The sequence below is a fragment of the Arachis duranensis genome, chromosome 10, assembly GCF_000817695.3.
Source record: "Arachis duranensis cultivar V14167 chromosome 10, aradu.V14167.gnm2.J7QH, whole genome shotgun sequence".
Classification (NCBI taxonomy): domain Eukaryota; kingdom Viridiplantae; phylum Streptophyta; class Magnoliopsida; order Fabales; family Fabaceae; genus Arachis; species Arachis duranensis.
Genome location: NC_029781.3, coordinates 101632864 through 101652689, shown reverse-complemented (window position 1 = coordinate 101652689; position 19826 = coordinate 101632864). Strand labels below are relative to the sequence as shown.

At 27.1% G+C, this 19826-nt stretch overlaps 2 protein-coding genes across 2 annotated transcripts; both read left to right on the top strand.

Moving 5' to 3' along the window:
- The first annotated feature begins 2952 nt into the window (after positions 1-2952).
- On the top strand, positions 2953-7752 carry LOC107471520 (uncharacterized). The gene is made up of 9 exons (XM_016091009.3): positions 2953-3096; positions 4065-4285; positions 4409-4610; positions 5614-5784; positions 5865-5981; positions 6140-6337; positions 6417-6476; positions 6560-6658; positions 7241-7752. The coding sequence occupies exons 2-9, from the start codon at positions 4146-4148 to the stop codon at positions 7343-7345; spliced, it is 1092 nt and encodes a 363-aa protein (XP_015946495.1). The 5' UTR covers positions 2953-3096; positions 4065-4145; the 3' UTR covers positions 7346-7752.
- Positions 7753-12755: 5003 nt separating this feature from the next.
- LOC107471405 (beta-glucosidase 12-like) lies at positions 12756-19326 on the top strand. Its single transcript, XM_052255731.1, has 12 exons — positions 12756-12932; positions 13626-13695; positions 14735-14793; positions 14981-15035; positions 15126-15203; positions 15977-16064; positions 16154-16409; positions 17166-17281; positions 18076-18303; positions 18733-18845; positions 18936-19044; positions 19125-19326. Exons 1-12 carry the CDS (start codon positions 12756-12758, stop codon positions 19324-19326), a joined length of 1551 nt encoding a protein of 516 aa, XP_052111691.1.
- The last annotated feature ends 500 nt before the right edge of the window (positions 19327-19826 follow it).

Here is a 19826-nt window from a genome sequence, read left to right as displayed (position 1 = left end):
TTCAAGCAGATTCATTGGAATAAGGAGCAGAGCTAGATTAACTTTTATGGAGACAAAAAAAAATTACAATTAACAAAGACAAATAAAAATTTTAAAGAGAGCTAAATTAAATTTTATATATAATTTGAGAAAAGAAGATTGTAACAAGTGAGTTGATGCATGCTCTTAATTAAGAGACTTTTATAAGTTTAATTAATTTTTTTATTTTATTCAAGTTTGATATTTATTTTTTGATTTTGTATGTTTAATTAAAGATGATTGTTACGGTACGACTATTAATTTATACGTATCAGTACGAGATAAAAAGTGGACAAATAAAAATTTGCTATCTAGATTATATTTATCTACATCAATATTTATTTTTTATTTATTTTTTAAAAAATATTATATTACTGTATATACAAAAATGCCCTCATTAATAATTTTAAAAAGACAAATATATCCTTTTAAATATTTTTGTTAAATAACTAAATAATCCTTTTTATTTCTATCACAGAAATATTCTTTTTCAATAACAACTAAAATAAAATTCAAATCATCAAATTATTTTAAAAAAGAAAAAAAATCAATTAACCTTAAAAATAATTTCAATTTCAAACAAATCTATTATTTGTATTTGTTCTTGTTCTTTATCCTAACTCATTATTCTTGTTTAACCTAACCCACCCAGAAAAATCAATTCTCCCAATCCTTTTCTCCCTCTTCTTACTCGTTAGTTGCTCAAATGGCTGTAGATTAATGTTTTATTAAAATTTAAATGGCCGTTTCTCATTCATTCACCGTTTTATTTAATTCAATAATATTATGTTTTAATATGTAAATAAAATTAATTTATTAATAATCACTAATGTAAAAAGTTTTTTTATTTTGGAACTTTAATAATTAATTATTAGGATTTAAAATTTTGTAAAAAAAATGAGAAGAAAAAATACTACAAAAAACTTCTCTAATACACGAAAGAAAAAAAATATGATTTAACTAATAACATTGTTAACATCTACGTCACTCAGTTAACTATTTATGTTAAATTTAATTGTGAGACAACATTAATTCTATTTAAAATTTTTTAGAACAGAAATAAAATATAAGAGCATTTAAAACGTTAAAAACAAAATTCCAATACAATATATTAAGAAGCATTTAATTTACCTATTCAGCTAAGACCTCAAGTGCTTGATCCAAATTTAAAAAATTAAAATAGTACCTTTCTTTGGTAAAGTAAAGGGTCGAAGCCCAAAAGAGAATCAAAATACAAAAAAAAAAAAAGAATAAGAATGTAGTTCTAAATTACGAGACAATTCAAATTTGGAGCAGATGAAACATTTGTATTTTGTAAGTCTATTATCAAACTGCATTAGAGTTCAAATCCCAAAAGAGGAACAATAAAACTTTTCTTAAAGTGTGTAATGTAAGACCTAAAAAGAAAAAAAAAACTCTAAATTACCAGTTTATTCTATTAAAATGGAAAACATCCATCATGAATTAAGTTACCAATTTACTCTACAACATAAGAGTAATGAAGATATATATATATACATATCAGTACTTTGTAGTAAAAGACACACACTAATACAAGCTATTATTTTGTTTTCCCTTTGTTTTACTTCTTCTCTGCTTATTCCTCTACAAATCTTATATAAAATATAAAATTTACAAAAAAAAAAAATATGTGAATCCTAAGAGTAAAATTTGATCAAGCATATACTTTAAGGAACGGGTTGAAGACTTGAGGCATGCATTTCACTATGTAGGTGGATTTGGGTATCTACTACTTTAAGAATGGATAACATATACCTTACTTTAACTTGTTTTAAATTTAATCATAAACTATTTACTAAAAAATATATATATAAATGACATGGTAACTTCAATTTTAATAACTTGCAGAAAAAAAAATCAATTTTTTAAACACTCAACTTCAATTTTAATAAAGGCTTTTGACATATATTAATTTTTCCAGTCCCATAAACATCTCTATTTCATTGATATGCAAAAGGAAAGCTATTAAAAAAAAATTAGATTTTTTTATTTAATCATTTATTCAATATTCTCACCTTTTTAAATGCATATTTGATTTTAGATTTTTAAAAGAAGGAAAAATGAGCTGCTTGCACGACGTGTAAGTAACTGCATATAATAATTTAAAACAAATAAATTTTCCAACTCGAAGATGATTAGATGAAAGAAACTACTTACCAGCTTAGTATTTGGGTAAACTAAAATTAGTTTTTTTTTAATTTAAATAAAATAAATTAATTATTTACTTAAATAAATCAATTTATAATTTTTTAAATTATTTAGTTATAATTTTGTTGACACAAAAAAATTATATTTACACTGTCACTGGCTAACTGCTAGTAAAAAAAAAAATTGCAGATCAATTTATTTTATTTAAATAAAAAATATTAATACACTCAGTCCAATAAATAGAGCAACTTTTTAATTAAAAAAAGTTCATATGATTTAAATATTTAGTGATTTTTAATTAGTAATATTGTTAGTTGTCAGTATTATGTTATCACTAACTTTTACTTCTCTCAGATTTTGTTTTGCGCGTTTAGAAGCCTGCAATGCATATAAAATAATAAAAGTAAGAATAATATTTTAAATTAGTATCTAACGATATAATAGTTTTTACTAAAATGATTTAATAAATTAGTATTTGATTTTTTGTAATATTAGTAAAATTAAAAAATACTTTATAAATATTAAAAACCAATACAAGAATGTTAACAAAAAATTCTTACAAATTGCATATAAAAAAATGTTTATTATTTACGCAAATTATTTGATAAAAATTCGTTGCAATTATATTTATATAAAATTTATATTTAAAAATTATTAGATAATTTAATAAATTTAATTGAATTATTATTTGAAAAGAATGAAAGCTGTAATAACAGTGTTTTATTTATTTATTTATAAAGGGACACTGAGAAATGATGTAGAGTCAGTTGATCGAAACCAACGCACACAACCATTTCCTATTTCTGAAAGTTGTTGCTTTTCATCTTCCTTTTTTTTTACTTCTCTCTTTCACATTTCCCTTTTCTCTGCAAAACTTCAATCTTTCCAGTAATTCGAAGCATTACAACGGTTTGTTCTTCTTCTTCTTTTCGAATCTTTTATTTGTATTGATTCTGTGTATTATTTATTCACAATGCTTTAGGATTTGGGTGCCTCATTTGTCTTCTCGTTTTCGTGCCCTAGCTTTGATGGTTTTTCTCATTGGAGTGAATTGCCGCAGAATTTTTGTTCTTTTCTGCCTGATTTAAAGCAATTAGCTTTCTGACTTGGTGTAGAATAAATGTAATTGTGTGGTGAATGAAATCGTTTGAGCTAAAAGTCTGAACAAATGTAATTGTTAGTTTCCCTATTTTTTTAGTGCTTTTAGTGCTTATGTTTGAAGTTGAATTGGAAAACTGAAGTTTATACTTTATACCATGAGAGGAAATTAAAAGTCTCCGGGAACACATCATGTTACTCAATTTAGAAATTGGGAGATTAATTCTTATGCTTATAATTGAATGAAGAATGAATGATAAAATAAATAAAGGAAAAAGAAAAGAAAAGAAAAGAAATTTTCAGTTCAGTCATATTGTTTTTGTTGTTTTTAGCTACATTTTCTTTCTTGTTAGGTATTAGTTTTTAGACGTACAGTTCCAATGGTTGCTATCTTTCTAATGTGGGAACTTAGCAAACTGTAATGTTTTCTTGACATGAAAAAAAAAAAGTAAATTATAATATTGTATGCTACTAAGTACTGTTAGAGATACTATTGGAATAGCTAGCTAATTAGGGTGTATCTAACTTGTTTGGTACCTTCTCATTATCGGCAAATTCCAAACCTGCTTTTCACTCATTTAATTGCAATTTTTTTTCCTTTACTCTGTTACCATGAATTTCAAAGCTTAGGTTTATTCTGATTATTCCATATGTGAAGTTTAATTTATTTACTTTAAAAGAAAATACAGGAAAATGGATTTGCGTGCAAGTTCATTATTTTGTCTGGCAATATATTTGGTGAAAAAAAATGGCATCATGTTTTTTGCCTTTATTTTCAGGTTTTCTTCGTCACAATGTTTTAGTTAAGCGAGTGATATCGTTTTACTTTTCATTTGAGAGAGCACATTCATTGTTTTTGAATGGAAAAGAAAAGATTAGATGACCATGAGGCAGCAACAATTTCTTCGCCCAGGTCATTGGATAGATTCGGGTTTCTTGTAAGGCCAGATGCGAGTACTTCTGATGGTTTAGTGAAGAGTAGATCAGCTCAATTTGAAAGGTAGCTTGTTTTTTTCCCATAATCCTTTTTACTTATGTTCTTTCTTTTTGGTTTTAATGTAAGCATGAAGCAGCATCAACATGGCTAAGGATTTTACCTTTGCTGTCATTTATCTTTCATCAGAATTAGGGAGGACAGAAGAGTTAGAAAATGGAGGAAGATGATTGGGGTTGGTGGAAGCGACTGGAAACATTATCTTAGAAAAAAGCCTCATGTTGTTAAAAGGCGTATAAGAAAAGGAATTCCTGATTGCTTAAGGGGCCTTGTTTGGCAGTTGATATCTGGAAGTAGAGACCTGTTGCTGATGAATCCTGGAGTTTATGAGGTAATCGAGTTAATTTATTCAATGAAAAGTTGTTGTACTGTATTGTGCAGTACCATCTCTGCTTGTCAAAATGTTGTCTTGTTAGATTTCTCTATTAATCCAATTAATATGAATTGAAGAGTGCCTCCATTGTTTCTCCATTTGTTGTTACACTTCGACCACCATCACCCCTTGGATATGGCAGGTTTTCTATGGGAAAGCCATTGTGAAGAAACCACCTAGGAACTCCAGGCAATTTAATATGAATATTGAGTTTACAAAATGTGATTCTATATATAGTTTCCAATAGAGTTGAAGATTCATAATTCAGTGAAGTATATTTGGAATATTCTTCAGATGCTTTCTTTTTATAATTCTGAATCCTAATTATGTCACATTTCTAATGAAGCTGAACTTACAGTCATTTATCCCACCAACCTGCCTAAACCCTAAACCTGCCCAACCTATTTTCATTTTTATTTTATCATAGGAAGAAATGGTGACTTCGTATATTTTGCTAGTATATATAGGATACTGTTGAATGTGAGAGGAGAGAAAGACATAAGAATTCTGCCTGTCTTGGCCACAAAGCAGTTTATATAGCATGAAAAGAGAATCTATACACAAGTACACGATATACACAATTAACTGCTGTACATACCAGATTCTATGATATTGTAACTGATCCTATAATAAAAGGCAGTCTGGTGCTAAGCATCTTGTGTTATACAGATTCCGGGGGAAGGCCACAGCTAAAGGGTGTAGTGTAGGTAACCTAACCTAACCTAATTCAAGCATTAGTGGTTGGTTCCATTGCTTCAAGTCGTAATCTTGAGGTCACACAAAGAAAACAAAACCATACTGATCCTGTAGTATCCTAGCTAATTTATTCAGAGATATTCTAATAGTTATCTACCTGAAGTATGAAATAAAGCAATTAAAAATGGAGACTGATCCTTTATATAATGAGATTTACTCTTTTTATTTTTGAAATCATATTAACACGACAGTATGCTTATTGCAGCAACTAGTCATATATGAGACATCCGCCTCAGAACTGGATATAATTCGAGACATTTCTCGGACCTTCCCCTCACATGTATTCTTCCAACAAAGGCATGGACCTGGGCAACGTTCACTTTACAATGTTCTAAAAGCTTATTCTGTCTTTGACAGAGATGTAGGATATGTTCAGGTATTAAATATTAACCCATTGCTCATTTTCTGCTTGTTCCAAAAGTAAATTCATAATATTGATCATCTTAAAAAATCCAGGGGATGGGGTTTTTAGCAGGTCTTTTACTTCTCTATATGAGCGAGGAGGATGCGTTTTGGTTGTTGGTGGCATTGCTGAAAGGAGCTGTTCATGCCCCAATGGAGGGGTTGTATCTGGTAAATATTTTGTTCTGAATGTGTGTCTTGCTCACAGTCTTTATAAAGTTTTCTATAAGCCATAAGGAAAGTACTAGATGTATATTTACGTGGTTGTTGCCATGAACTCTTTGACAAGATGTCTCTAATCAACATGGTTGCTGTTATTTTAAATGCAGACAGGATTGCCTCTGGTACAACAATACCTTTTCCAGTTTGAACACTTGGTCCAAGAGCATCTACCGAAGTTGGGAGAACATTTTGCCCAAGAAATGATAAATCCTAGCATGTATGCTAGCCAGTGGTTCATAACCGTATTTTCATATTCTTTTCCATTTCATTTGGCTCTTCGAATTTGGGATGTTTTTCTCTTTGAGGTATGCAGCGCTTGCCTTTACAAAAACTATTTATTGACGAGAAAAATGATCTACATTGACGGAAATCTCATCCATCCAGGGTGTTAAAATTGTTTTCAAAGTTGGGTTGGCCCTATTAAAGTACTGCCATGACGACTTGGTGAGTGTCACACGACCTTGTGATTTGTGTTTTTATGAATCAAAGCAAATTTCAGCTCATAGTTCAGTTAATCCGTTTGTCAGGTTAAATTGCCTTTTGAGAAACTGATACATGCCTTGAAGAACTTCCCTCAGGATGCAATGAATCCAGATATATTATTGCCTCTGGCTTATTCAATAAAGGTTCTCATTCCTTCTTTGCATTTTGGTTTGTTCACTTGTCCTGCTGTTCTGACTCAAATATGCATGTTTTCTTTCATTATCTTGGACTTATAGCAGGAGATAATCAATTCCTTCACTTGTCAATTTCTACATGCATTTGTCGAAGTTACTTTAAAATTGCACATTACACTGTTTGATTCTGTTAAATTTCTTATATACTGGTTTTATTTCTCAATCAAAATCATAATATTGATACAAGCTGAAAAGTCGGTCTTGTTCGAAAATAACAAACTAGGTTCAATGTATACGTCAAAATTATTGTCTCCACATAGTTCTTGAAACATTCCAACCACAGAAGATTTTACCATATGAAACCTAGTTTTTCTTGACTAACATTTTTGTGATGTTCCTTAGTTCAGAATTGGGAAAATGTTTGTCAATGTCTAAAATACAGCGTAAAGATACTAAGAGTTTGCTTTGAATACATTCTTAATTTGGCAGTTTCCATGTCGACCTAGTAATATATCGAGAAATTTCAGTATCTTGATTGACACCATGATGCATAATGTTTTGACTTCAAGCTTCTTTCCTTTTTTCAATCAGATATCGAGGCGTTTAGAGGAACTGAGACAAGAGTATGAGAAGAAGAATGGAAAGATTACTCAATCCCGAGAATTTACAGAAGAGCAAACGGTTCAACGCCTATAGAGCAACCGATGCGAGAACATAAGTGGAAGGGATAGAATTGAACTGAAAATTATTTGGAAGGTAATACTGCCCATGAGGTTTCCCTTGCATTCTGGGAACTAAGAGAATGATAAGAATCATTCTATATAGTAACCGTATGTTACATGCTGGGATACATACTATGTACATATATATGTGTATCAGATGTTTATCATTTTCAGTGTTCAGTGTTTGTGTTATGGAGCTTCGAATATGGAAGTCTATTGTCTATCTTTTCACTGAAATGAATCGCTTTCCTAGTTTTGTTTCAGCTCTACAAAGTTGAAATTGTAATAGTAGTTGTGTCTCGTTGTAAAAGGAGATGGATTCTGATGTTGATAGTGTGCAGTTGGAATTTAATATTTATGAAATTCTTTCCTTTTTTTTTTTCATGATGTTTGTCAAAATGGTAACATACAAATTTGTCATGCAATGTTTGATGTACTATAAAAATGCTTTCTGGAGCACATTAATGTTGCTCAATATATAATTATGATCAAACATTAACATTAAAAAAGTTAGGGTACCGTTGCAGTTTCAAAAATTATGTAATTTAGATCTTAGTTATGGAGGAAGGTAAGAGAATGAAGAGGAGCTGGAAGATGTATTATTTACTGTTACAATGTGCATAGTTATGAATTGTATAATTCGTTAATATGATATTTTATATAGTGAATTTTTTATTAGGAGTTCGTACCTAAATTTTATTTATTTATAAAAAATGTCCAAAATTTTAACAAAAATTATTTAAGGCTCTTGACATTTTGTCTGACTTTGGCAGTTATAAGAAATACAATGATGATTAATATTAATAATAAGCATAAAATGATCAAAAAACTCTACATCCATGTAAAAATTACATGGATGTTATCCAAATTCCTTTCACTCTACGTCCCACACACTCGTTTGTGTACACGCGCCTCATATAACGTATATAACTTAATCCTTATTTTGCGTGATTAACCTTTCTCAACGTCAACTTTTTTTGCGTTTTTCTTCTTCTTCAACCTAATTAAATTCGTTGCTCTCCTTTATTTTCGTTTTCCTTCTCTGCATTATCAATTTGGATTGACTTCAACGTAATTACTTTCGTCGTTCATCTTCTTCTTCGTTTGCTTTTTCGATCTGCACTTCTGAATTGAAATAATGAATAATGAACTTCAAATAAGTTGAATGAGTGCGATTTGGATAATTTTTCTGAAACGTATCAATTTGATGAAGTTTGGACTATTGAATTTTGAATCTAATTCAATGGAATGAAATTGCTAATTTTATTTGAAGTGAATTGAATGGACTAATGTGATCTATATCTGAATTGAATTGATAATATGTAACTGTGACTAACTGTGAGTAATTGTGAGTAACTTTTCGGTTCGGTAAGTACTAAAGAGTTGATTCACCATGTGCATGTGTTCAATTCAGTAAGCAGAAATGACTCTAAAAAAAATTAGACAAATATATTCTGTTTTGTTCCCTAACCACTATATAATTGTTTCACTGTAATTAAGATTTCGGTTCACCATAATTAAGATTTCGGTTCATCGTGCAGACCAGCTATGTTGTGGATGAAAAATTTGTCCCAAAAGTGGGAATGATTTTCAAGACACTAGAAGAAGCTGGAAAGTTCTACAAACATTATTCCAAACTTGCTGGTTTATCTACCAAAATAAGGAACACGACTCGGGATGGAGACAAGATTAAGAATCAATTAATTGTATGCTCCAAAGAGGGGAGGTAGAAATCAAAGATATCTCCAACTTTGAAGACAAACCCTTCACCTGGGTTAAATTGTCTAGCCAGAATTTACGTACACATAAGAATTAATGTAAATTTTTGTTCACCCATGAGCAAATTTCGGTTCACATAGTTATAGCAGGTTTAATTTCTGAATGATGATAGTCTTTAATGAATAGTCACTTTTTTTGTGAAATTCTATATTGATATATGTAGTTTTTCGATTCGTTTAGTGTATTAATTTCGAAGTTGAATAATTAGAATTTGTTTTTTGGTTCATGGTTCAGAGTTCAGAGTTCAGGGTTTACAGTTTAGGATTTAGGGTTTAAGATTTAGGGTTTAGGGTTTTAGGGTTTAGGTTTTATAGGTTTAGGGTTCAGTGTACAAGGGTTCAGTGTGTTTCAAACTTTCGGTTCGCTCCGTGTATTAATTTCGGTTCACCGTGTTCATGGTTGAGGATTTAGGGCCTAAGGTTTAGGGTTTAGAGTTCAGGGTTTTAGGGGTTTAGGGTTTATGGTAGGGTTCAGGGTTTAGGGTTTAGGGTTTAGCATTCAGGGTTCAGAGTTCAGTGTTTAGGGTTCGGGTTCATAGAATGCAATTGCTAATTTGAATTGAATTAAATGGACGAAGGTGTACTGAATTGAATTGATAATATGTAAATTGTAGGCAGAGTTATTTGAATTTGATTTTATATAATGGATTATGTTTTGTTCACTCAGTATTATACAATTGTGTTGTGTTCGGTTCACCATGAGTAGTATGTTCGGTTCACCATGAGTACTGTGTTCGGTTCACCATGAGTAATGTGTTCAGTTCATTCTGCAAAAAGCTGTTTGAATTTGATTTTGTATAATGGATTATGTTTCGTTCACTTAGTACTATACAATTGTATTGTTTTCGGTTCACCATGAGTACTATGTTCGGTTCACCATGAGTACTGTGTTCGGTTCACTATGAGTACTGTGTTCAGTTCATTCTGCACTATTCAAAACTCTTCTTCCTCACCTTCTACTGCTTCTTCACCAGAGAAAGAAGGAGGAAAAGACAAAAAAATATAGCAGCAACAACAACAAAATAATGACGATAAGGAGAAAACACGTGAAGAAGAAGGAACGCGAAAAAGGAGGAAAATGAGGAGAAGGAGGAACGCGAAGAAGAAGGCAAAAGAAGAAGACGCTCCGTGCGTAAACGAGCGTGAGAAGAAGAAGAAGAAGAAGAAGAAGAAGAAGAAGAAGAAGAAGAAGAAGAAGAAGAAGAAGAAGAAGAAGAAGAAGAAGAAGAAGAAGAAGAAGAAGAAGAAGAAGAAGAAGAAGAAGAAGAAGAGCGGGAGAAGAAGAAGAAGCGTGGGGGAGAAAAAGCGTTGGGTAAGAGTGATTTCGTATGTGTTGAGCGTGTGTATTTCACATTTTATTTAATGGTATTCGGTATTTTTGGTATTGGACCAATTTAATTACATGGTTACATGAATGTATAGTATACCCGTAAAATTATTGGTGGGTGACAAACTAGGTAACTAAAATACTACTAAAGGTTACATATATTTTTTTAATTATCATTTTTATTCTTAATTATTTTTTTTGTATATTTACTTGCCTTAATTTGTAGGAATAAATGAGTTCAATGATCCAACACTATCACTTGAAGAAACTCTTATAAATACTTTTAGAATTGATTATTATTATCGTCACCTATATTGTGTTTGTTTAGGTACCATTATATTTTTTAAGTGTGTTTGATAAATTTTTAATAATAAAAGTAAAATTACTAAAAAAATAAAAAATATATATTTTCTGAAAAGTTATAATTTACATTTATCTTTAAAAAAAATATTTTTTACATAATAAATAAACAAAAAATATTTTTATATTATTATACTCAAATATAATTGATAAATAAAAAAAAATTTACATAAAATATCCAAACATAAAATTATTTTTAGTTTTTACCAACTTTTAAAAAAAATATAACTAATTTTTTTTTAAAAACTCACGCAAACAATCTCATTATCTCCACGCTGCAATAAAGTTAGTTGCTTCATATTTATAGTTATTCGACCATCATTAGTTCCTCTAATTTAATTTTCAATTTAATTTGTTGGCATTATAATAATAAGGGACGGCGTAAATGTGAAAAGATACTTTGCATGGTCATTATTGGAACTTTGAATGGGCTTCAGGATATACAGTGAGATTTGGAATAAATTTTGTGGAAATAAAAATACTTAATTTTATGTAAAATTGATCATTTAAAATTATTAAATAATTTAATAAATTTAATTAAATTATTATTTAATAATTTTTAATTATTAATTTTATATTAAATTAATGGCACTTGAATTTTTACTATATTAGACTTATATTACAATTCTAGTGATTCCAATAAACAATATTATATAAACCTGGAATGATTATATATCATAGTTGCTTGCATGTAATTTTCTTTTAAAATTGTTTTACGTTATCGTGTCACTATGTGTATATGTATCTTTTTAATTAATTAATTACTTTTGTTGTTGTAATGCAATTAGTATGATAATCAAATAAGATTAAGATCCTTCTATACTATATATCTAGAGACTATAGCTATAGAGATAAAATAGTGCCATGAGGTTATTTTCTACACCGGGAAGTCTCCCTATACAAATGGATATTGAGTTACATTATGATAATGTATATAAACGGAATTAAACTTTTAATGCACAAAAGATTAAACTAATATACACATTTAAACAATTAATTAGACATATATACAATTGGGTACAAACCAACTATACACAGTATAAAACTTCAAAGCACACAAAGCATGAAAGCAAATTTTAAAATAACTTTGCATATTTTTGATAAAATGTAATATAACATTATAAATGAATATAATAAACCTTAATTGTAGTAATTTGTATGGATATAATTTTAAGCATTATTATAACAAAAATTATTATCTTTCTTCTTAATATAAATTAACCTAAGTATTTTGAGGTTTTAGTCATTTTTTGACTTCAGTAGTTATAAAAAATATAATTAGGACTTTGCCCACTCCAAAATAATAAAATAAAAACACACTTAGTGAATTGAACATCTAATGAATTGAACATTCGATATATCAATTATTCACATTGTTTAATATTTTCATTGTCTACCTATATTTTTCCATATAATTATTCTTGTGCGGAGAAATGACTTTTTTGTATAGTTCGTTCATTTTTAAATAATTACTTTAATTTTCAGACGCTATAAGTTATGTTTTAAATAAAGCATAATAAAAAGTATATATATCTATAAAAGACACTCCAATCCAATATTTAAATTAGTGTTGAAGTAGTTAGTACAAGGTTAATAAATGAATTTAGAACATACTTTTTTTTGTTCATGTTATTTTATAAGTTATTAAACATGTCTTAAAACCATTTATCGGTTATGATATTTAGTAAAAACAGATATAAAGTTCTTTTATTGGTTATGATATTAAATTACATAGCAGCTTTAATATCCAAATTATTAGTTATAATATAACAGCTACGACTAAGTTATAACAGGTGGATCAATAAGGATGACTAATAATAAGCAAAAAAAAAAAAAACTAAAAGCCTAATAGAGGTTACATGTTTTTTGTTATAAAAAGGGTGACAAATTCGCAATACAATATTCGAAGCTAAGAAATTATGGAATCCAACAATAAGAAGGGCATTTTGGTACTTGTGTCTCTCTTCTTCTTTGCTCGTATTATCACTTCTTCTTCTGCAAATAAAGAAGCTTCCCCAATTCTTGATGTTTCTTCTCTGAACCGATCCTCTTTTCCAAAAGACTTCATCTTTGGAACTGCTTCCTCATCCTACCAGGTATAAATCTACCCATTACCATGCATAATGCATATATATATATGTATAATAATATTAGGAAGAAAATATTTAAAATTATTTTATATAACATAACACCTATAATTTTGTATATGTAACATTCGTAATTATATATTTATCATATTTAAAATTGTTCAATTATTCTAATAATAATTAATAAATATTAATTAAGACTTTTAAATTATTTAGACTAATTTTTTATTGTCTCTCAAACATTATTAATATACAATATATGTGTGTAATTACCTTTCACTTAGTTAATTAACTTATTAATTACTTCTTTAAACTACTTTCTAACAAAAGTTGAGAGCTAGCTGAGCTGATTATTCACACGACAATTGTTATAATAGTTATTTTCATATAAAAATATTAGCTGAAATATTTTATGTATGTGTGTGTGAGAGAGAGAGTAAATTATTTTGAATTTATAATTTTATTTTTAATATGTTTTTTCAACTAGATTTGAACCTTAATTATGCATAAATTCTTTTATTCAGTTTTTTAGTGTCTTATTTTTTTTCTTTTAAGAATAATAATGATTAGATTCCAAAATTTTTATTATACTTTATAAAAATTATTTATTTCAAAAATTTAAATTTATAAAAAATATATAAATAATTATTTCTGTAGCTATTTGTTTAAAGAAGGGTAAGTTTATGCATATAAGAAATACAGTATGAAGGTGCAGCAAAGGAAGGAGGAAGAGGAGAGAGCATATGGGATACCTTCACCCACAAATATCCAGGTAACTACCATACTACCATAGCATGTCGGAAATAGATACTTTTAATTGTTAAAAAAAATTGAAAAAGGTGTGTAAAGTGTGATCTTTAATTTTTTTATTATTTTTTTATATTTATTTTGAGTTCTATTTATAAAATTAATAATAAAAAATTACACTTTAATCTTTTAATTGTTAAAAAAAATTGAGAAGATTCATTTTTTATATATGTCATCTTAATGACCAACACTTTCAATATGCCGTTTCATCTTTTTTAATGGAGAAATCATTTCTTTTTTTAAAAGTAAAAAAGACCAGACACCATTATTTTCAATTTGATTTTTACTTTAATATAAAAAAAAAGAGTGCTAGGAGGCAATACTTTTATTAAATTTTGGCAAGCACTTAATCATCAAAAAGAAATTGAATAATTCTACACCATTGGATAAAATCTCATACTATTAAAACATTATTAATGACTAATTGATAGCTAAAAATCCTAAAATCTATTGACCCCTAAACTAATTATATTTACTTTTAAAATTGACACAAGAAACAGCATTTTAACAAACTTGGTCTAAATTAGTTAGTTATCTTGTTAGTCCACTTAAATAACTAAGTAATTTATTGATTAATCATAAATTTTTAAATAGAATCTAAATTTATGATAAATTAGTTCTATTGAATTAAAAGATACTGTGGTAAAAAATATACTAATAGTATTAAAAATTTTTGAAAAATGATTTTTTCAGATTTATAATAATAGCTCATCTCGTAATTTAAAATATTTAATTTGTTTATATAATTAGTAAACTGTTTCCTAGAGTCTTAATTATGAATTTATTATTAGAAAATGCTAGATAAACAATGATCATCTTAAACAATATAAATAATTATCAATTAAATAAAAATACATTACAATCTAATTTAATACTACTAATTAAATTTATACATTATTCAAAAATATTATTAGTTAGTTATATTTTTCCTTTATTATTATAGTAGTGGAGTAGGACCCTTAATTATAAGATCATATCTGACCATTATTACATGCAACACACAGAAAGGATAAAAGATAGAAGCAATGGAGATGTTGCAATTGATGAATATCACCACTACAAGGTATGAAATATAATATATTAAATTCCAAATAACAGCAAAATTAATTAAGGAGAATATTCAAGAAAATAAATAAAAAAATAAAAATCCACATTAAAATAATAGTGATGAATATCGATTGCAACATATATATAAAGTAAAACACTATGATATATATAAATATAGAGTAAAAAGAAAATCTTCACATTAGGATATGAATTTAGATGCTTATAGATTCTCTATCTCTTGGTCGAGAATACTCCCAAGTAAGTCATAATAAATGGTTAGCTAGTTTCATTTGGCTTCATTAGATCTTTCATGTTATTAACTATTTTAAATAAATTTGATGTGAACAGAAGGAAAGCTTAGTGGAGGCATAAATCAAGAAGGAATCAAATATTACAACAATCTCATTGATGAGTTACTATCAAATGGTTAGAAAAAGCATAGTTTTAGTGTTAATATCAAAATAGTCCTTTACTCAAAGATTAAATAATAATGTGTATTAATTTAGTTTTTAAAATATTAAATATTTTTAATTGGTCTTTAAAAAATAAAATTATGAATTAAATTAATTTTTTCATCACTTACATAATAATATGTGAAATAATCATTTTACAATATACTATCATTTAAGTAGTAGAAGAACTAATTTGATTCATCGTCATTATATTTTTTAGGAATCAATTTGTCACATCTAATTACTCGGTAATCTTTATAGTTTTATTGAATTTTCAATTAGGTGTCTATATTTTCTTTTTTCTTTTTGATTGAGTCTCTATACCATATTAGATTTTGTAATTAATTAAATCTTTACCGTGATAAAAACGCGGCAATTAACAGAATATTCTGTTAAGCAAAACGACTATGCCTAATACTTGACTGAATATTCTATATAATTTAACAAAATATTCCATTAATTTCAACGTTTTTGTCACAATAAAGACTTAGTTACAAAATCTGATATGGTATAAGAACTTAATTTAAAAAAAAAGTATAGAAATTTAATTGAAAATTCAATAAAATTATAGGGACTGACAGTTTATCAAACCATTTTTTAAAGACAAAATTAACAAATATTTGATTTTTTTAACTGTTTTAATTATTATACCCAAAGTTTTACACATGCATCCTTACATTTTTTTATTTTTGTAACGATCAATATATATCTATGAATAATAATCTCAATGAAATTATATTTGTGCAGGTCTAAAACCATTTGTAACTCTTTTTCATTGGGATCTTCCCCAGGCATTGGAAGACGAGTATGGTGGCTTCTTAAGTCCTAACATTGTGTAAGTGCTATATATAATTAAAAAATAAAATAATTTTCACCCAAAATAATAAAGCAAGCTATGATATAATTATTATAATTTGTTTATAGAGATGATTTTCGAGATTATGCTGAGGTTTGCTTTAAGGAATTTGGAGATAGAGTGAAACATTGGATAACATTGAATGAACCATGGTCATATAGCCAAGGTGGGTATGCAAGGGGTATGTATGCACCTGGGAGATGTTCAAAATGGGTGAATCCAAATTGTGGTGCTGGTGATTCTGCTACTGAACCCTATTTGGTTTCACATTATCAACTTCTTTCTCATGCTTCTGCTGTGCAACTCTACAAGACAAAATATCAGGTACTCCATTATATAGAGAAACCATAGGTAATCAAGTTATTTTTGTGAACAAATTTAATTGAAAGTCATTTAGATAAATACGTTTAAAAATTGATAAATTACACCTTGAACTAATCTAAATTAATATTTTTATAAAAAATAATTATAATATTTTTATTATAAAAAATTATTAAATTTTTATTATTATTATTATATTATTCAATTTATCTAATCTAATTTTAACAAAAAATATGATTTAATTAATTATATGTATTAAATTTTAATTATTAAAAAATATCTTTAAAAAAAACCATATATGAACAAGTTATTTTTGTAAACAAATTTAACTAAGGTGTTTTTCTCCTTCTTCTTATGCGTCTCCTTCTTTTCTTCGATTGATTTTTATTATTATGGTAATAACTTATTGGACTAATAACTTGGTTACTAAAATAATTTGATTATATATCATCACCGCTGATTTATTATTCAACCAGTTAAGATGGAATAATAATTATTTGTTATAATTATAACTATTTATATATCACCCTAATTTTATAATACGATATCAATGTTTCTATCATCAAAATATTTATAAGTTTGGTTTTTGTTTGTCTAAAAAATTTTATAATATAAGACAAATAAAAAAATTATCCAAAAAATTGATATAAATTAAAAAAAATAGGCCCTTTTATAAAAGAACGCGTTAGAAATTTAATTATATCTTTTTATTAGTCTAAATTTTTAAAATAAATAATTGTATGGTATTATTATTACCAGGAATCTCAAAAGGGTGTGATAGGAATAACTTTGGTGTCTAATTGGTTTCTGCCAACTTCAAATAGCACACTTGACCAAGATGCTGCCCAGAGAGCAATTGATTTTATGTTCGGATGGTAAATATACTCATTAATCAACTTTACATGGAAAATTTAATCATTTTCTAGAGCCAATAATTATTTGAATTGAATTGAATTTAGTAATTACTATCATGTATTTAGTGATTAGTTCATTTATTGGTTTAATTAAGTTAATATACTTATTAATTGGTTCATAAATTTATTACCAAGCCTGTTTGTCCCTACTAAGCCTCTAAAAAGAGGGTGGGTTCTGAATAAATAAACAAATATGGGTGCTTTTTATTTCTCTATCTTAGGTTGTTCTTAAGCAAATATTGTTATATACTAGGGCTGTATATAATTTGGGTAATCCAAAAATTAAATTTGTTTTTTAGTTAACAAAAAATTTAATCTAGATTAATTAATTAAATTAGTTTTATATGATAAAATTAGTTATTAACGAGTTATAAAATTTTAAAACTAGTTATAAAAATAAAGCCAATTTTTAAAAAAATAACTAGTTTTTGAATAATTAAAAAAATTGGTTTTAGAAAATAAAACTGGTTTTTTGGATAAAAACCAATTTTCTAAAAAAAAAATTAAAATTAAATTTTTAATCTACAAAAATTAAAATTAAAATTTTTTAAAATTTGATTTTAGTTTTAGTTAATCAGTTAAAAATCGATTCTTTTACATTCAGTTTTGGTTAACCAATTTTAAAAAATATGGATATAATTTTTAAAATTATTTTATTAAATTAGTTAATCAAAATATGGTTATGATTTTTTAATTGATTAACCACATTTTATTTTATTTTATTTTTTAATGGCCACCCCTACTATATACTACAGGTTTATAGAACCATTAACAAAAGGGGATTATCCTGAAAGCATGAAATCCTTAGTTGGGAGTAGATTGCCTAAATTCTCAGCAGAGGAAGTTAAAATAGTCAAAGGTTCATATGATTTTATTGGGATAAATTATTATACCACTTACTATGCTGCTTACTCACTTGACCTCACAAATGCCAAACCCAATTTCATCACTGATTCTCATGCCAATCTTACAAGTAAGCAAATATTTTTTTCATATCTAATTACTTACCAAGTATGAATTAAGGATACTTTGTTGAGTTGTTATATCTGTGTGTCAGACACATTTTGAACATGATATTTACCGACACTCGTCTGACACATGTATCTGTCGTATCTAACTGTATCTTAATAAAAAATAAAAAATTCTTTTTCGGACATACTTAAAATTCGTGTGTCAGCATGTCAACGTATCTCGTGTCGTATCTTGTGTCAGTGTCTATGCATCATAACTTACCATATATGTGCAGTTTACTAATGCCAAAATATTTTATAACAAAAATAAATTATCCAAAAATAATTAAAATTTATTTTATTTATTTTTTATTAATTAATTATTTATTTATTTAATTTTTATTAATTATTATAATAATTAATAAAAATTAAATAAAAAAAATTTTAATTTTTTTTGTTTTCCTATCTTTATCTTGCTTCCAAATGGTTATATGTATATCCAAAAGGAATTCAACAACTATTACTTTACACCAAGGAAAAATATAACAACCCTTTGATTTATATCACTGAAAATGGTAAGATAAAAAAAACCTCATATTTCTGTTACTTTAAAAAATTATCTTTTTTTTATTCTTAATTGCTTTGGTCACTTAATTAATTTATAGGAGTAGATGAGTTCAATGATCCAACACTATCACTTGAAGAAGCTCTTAATGATACTTTTAGAATTAATTATTATCGTGATCATCTATTTTATGTCAACTCTGCAATAAGGTTAGTGGCTTCTTATACATATATATAGTTTATTAATTTCCTTTTAAAATTCTCTAATTTTTTTTCAAATTTTTTTTTAGGGATGGCGTAAATGTAAAAGGATATTTTGCATGGTCATTATTTGACAACTTTGAATGGAATTCAGGATACACATCAAGATTTGGATCAATTTTTGTGGATTATAACAATGGTTCGAAAAGATATTATAAACTGTCTGCAAAATGGTTCAAGAACTTTCTCACAAAATATAATACTAGACTTACATTAACATTACAATTCTAGTGATTCTAATAAACAATATTATGTAAAATCTTGAATGACTATATATCATAATTCTAGTGATATGTAGATGTATCTTTTTAATTTGTTTATTTATTATTATTGTTGTTGTTGTAATGCAATTAGTATGATATTCCAATAAACAAACATTCTAACAGTAGTGTATATAGACGGAATTAAACTTTTAATTAAAAAAAGATTAAGCTAAAATGCACATATAAAAGACAAATGGGTACAAACTAACGATACAAGTAAAACTTCAAAGCCTACAAAGTAAAGCAATTATTAGTACGACAATCCATTGAGTAAGATCCTCCTATTCAATATATATATTTTGAAACTATAGCTATAGATATAACATTCTTTGATATAAGCTGTTGTTGATCACTCTTCATTCAATTGGCAAAAATAAATAATTTTGATTTTTAGTTCACCAAAACGGAGGAAGAAATTTTAACCATGAATTTATATATATGGATATAATAAAAAATACCATAACACAC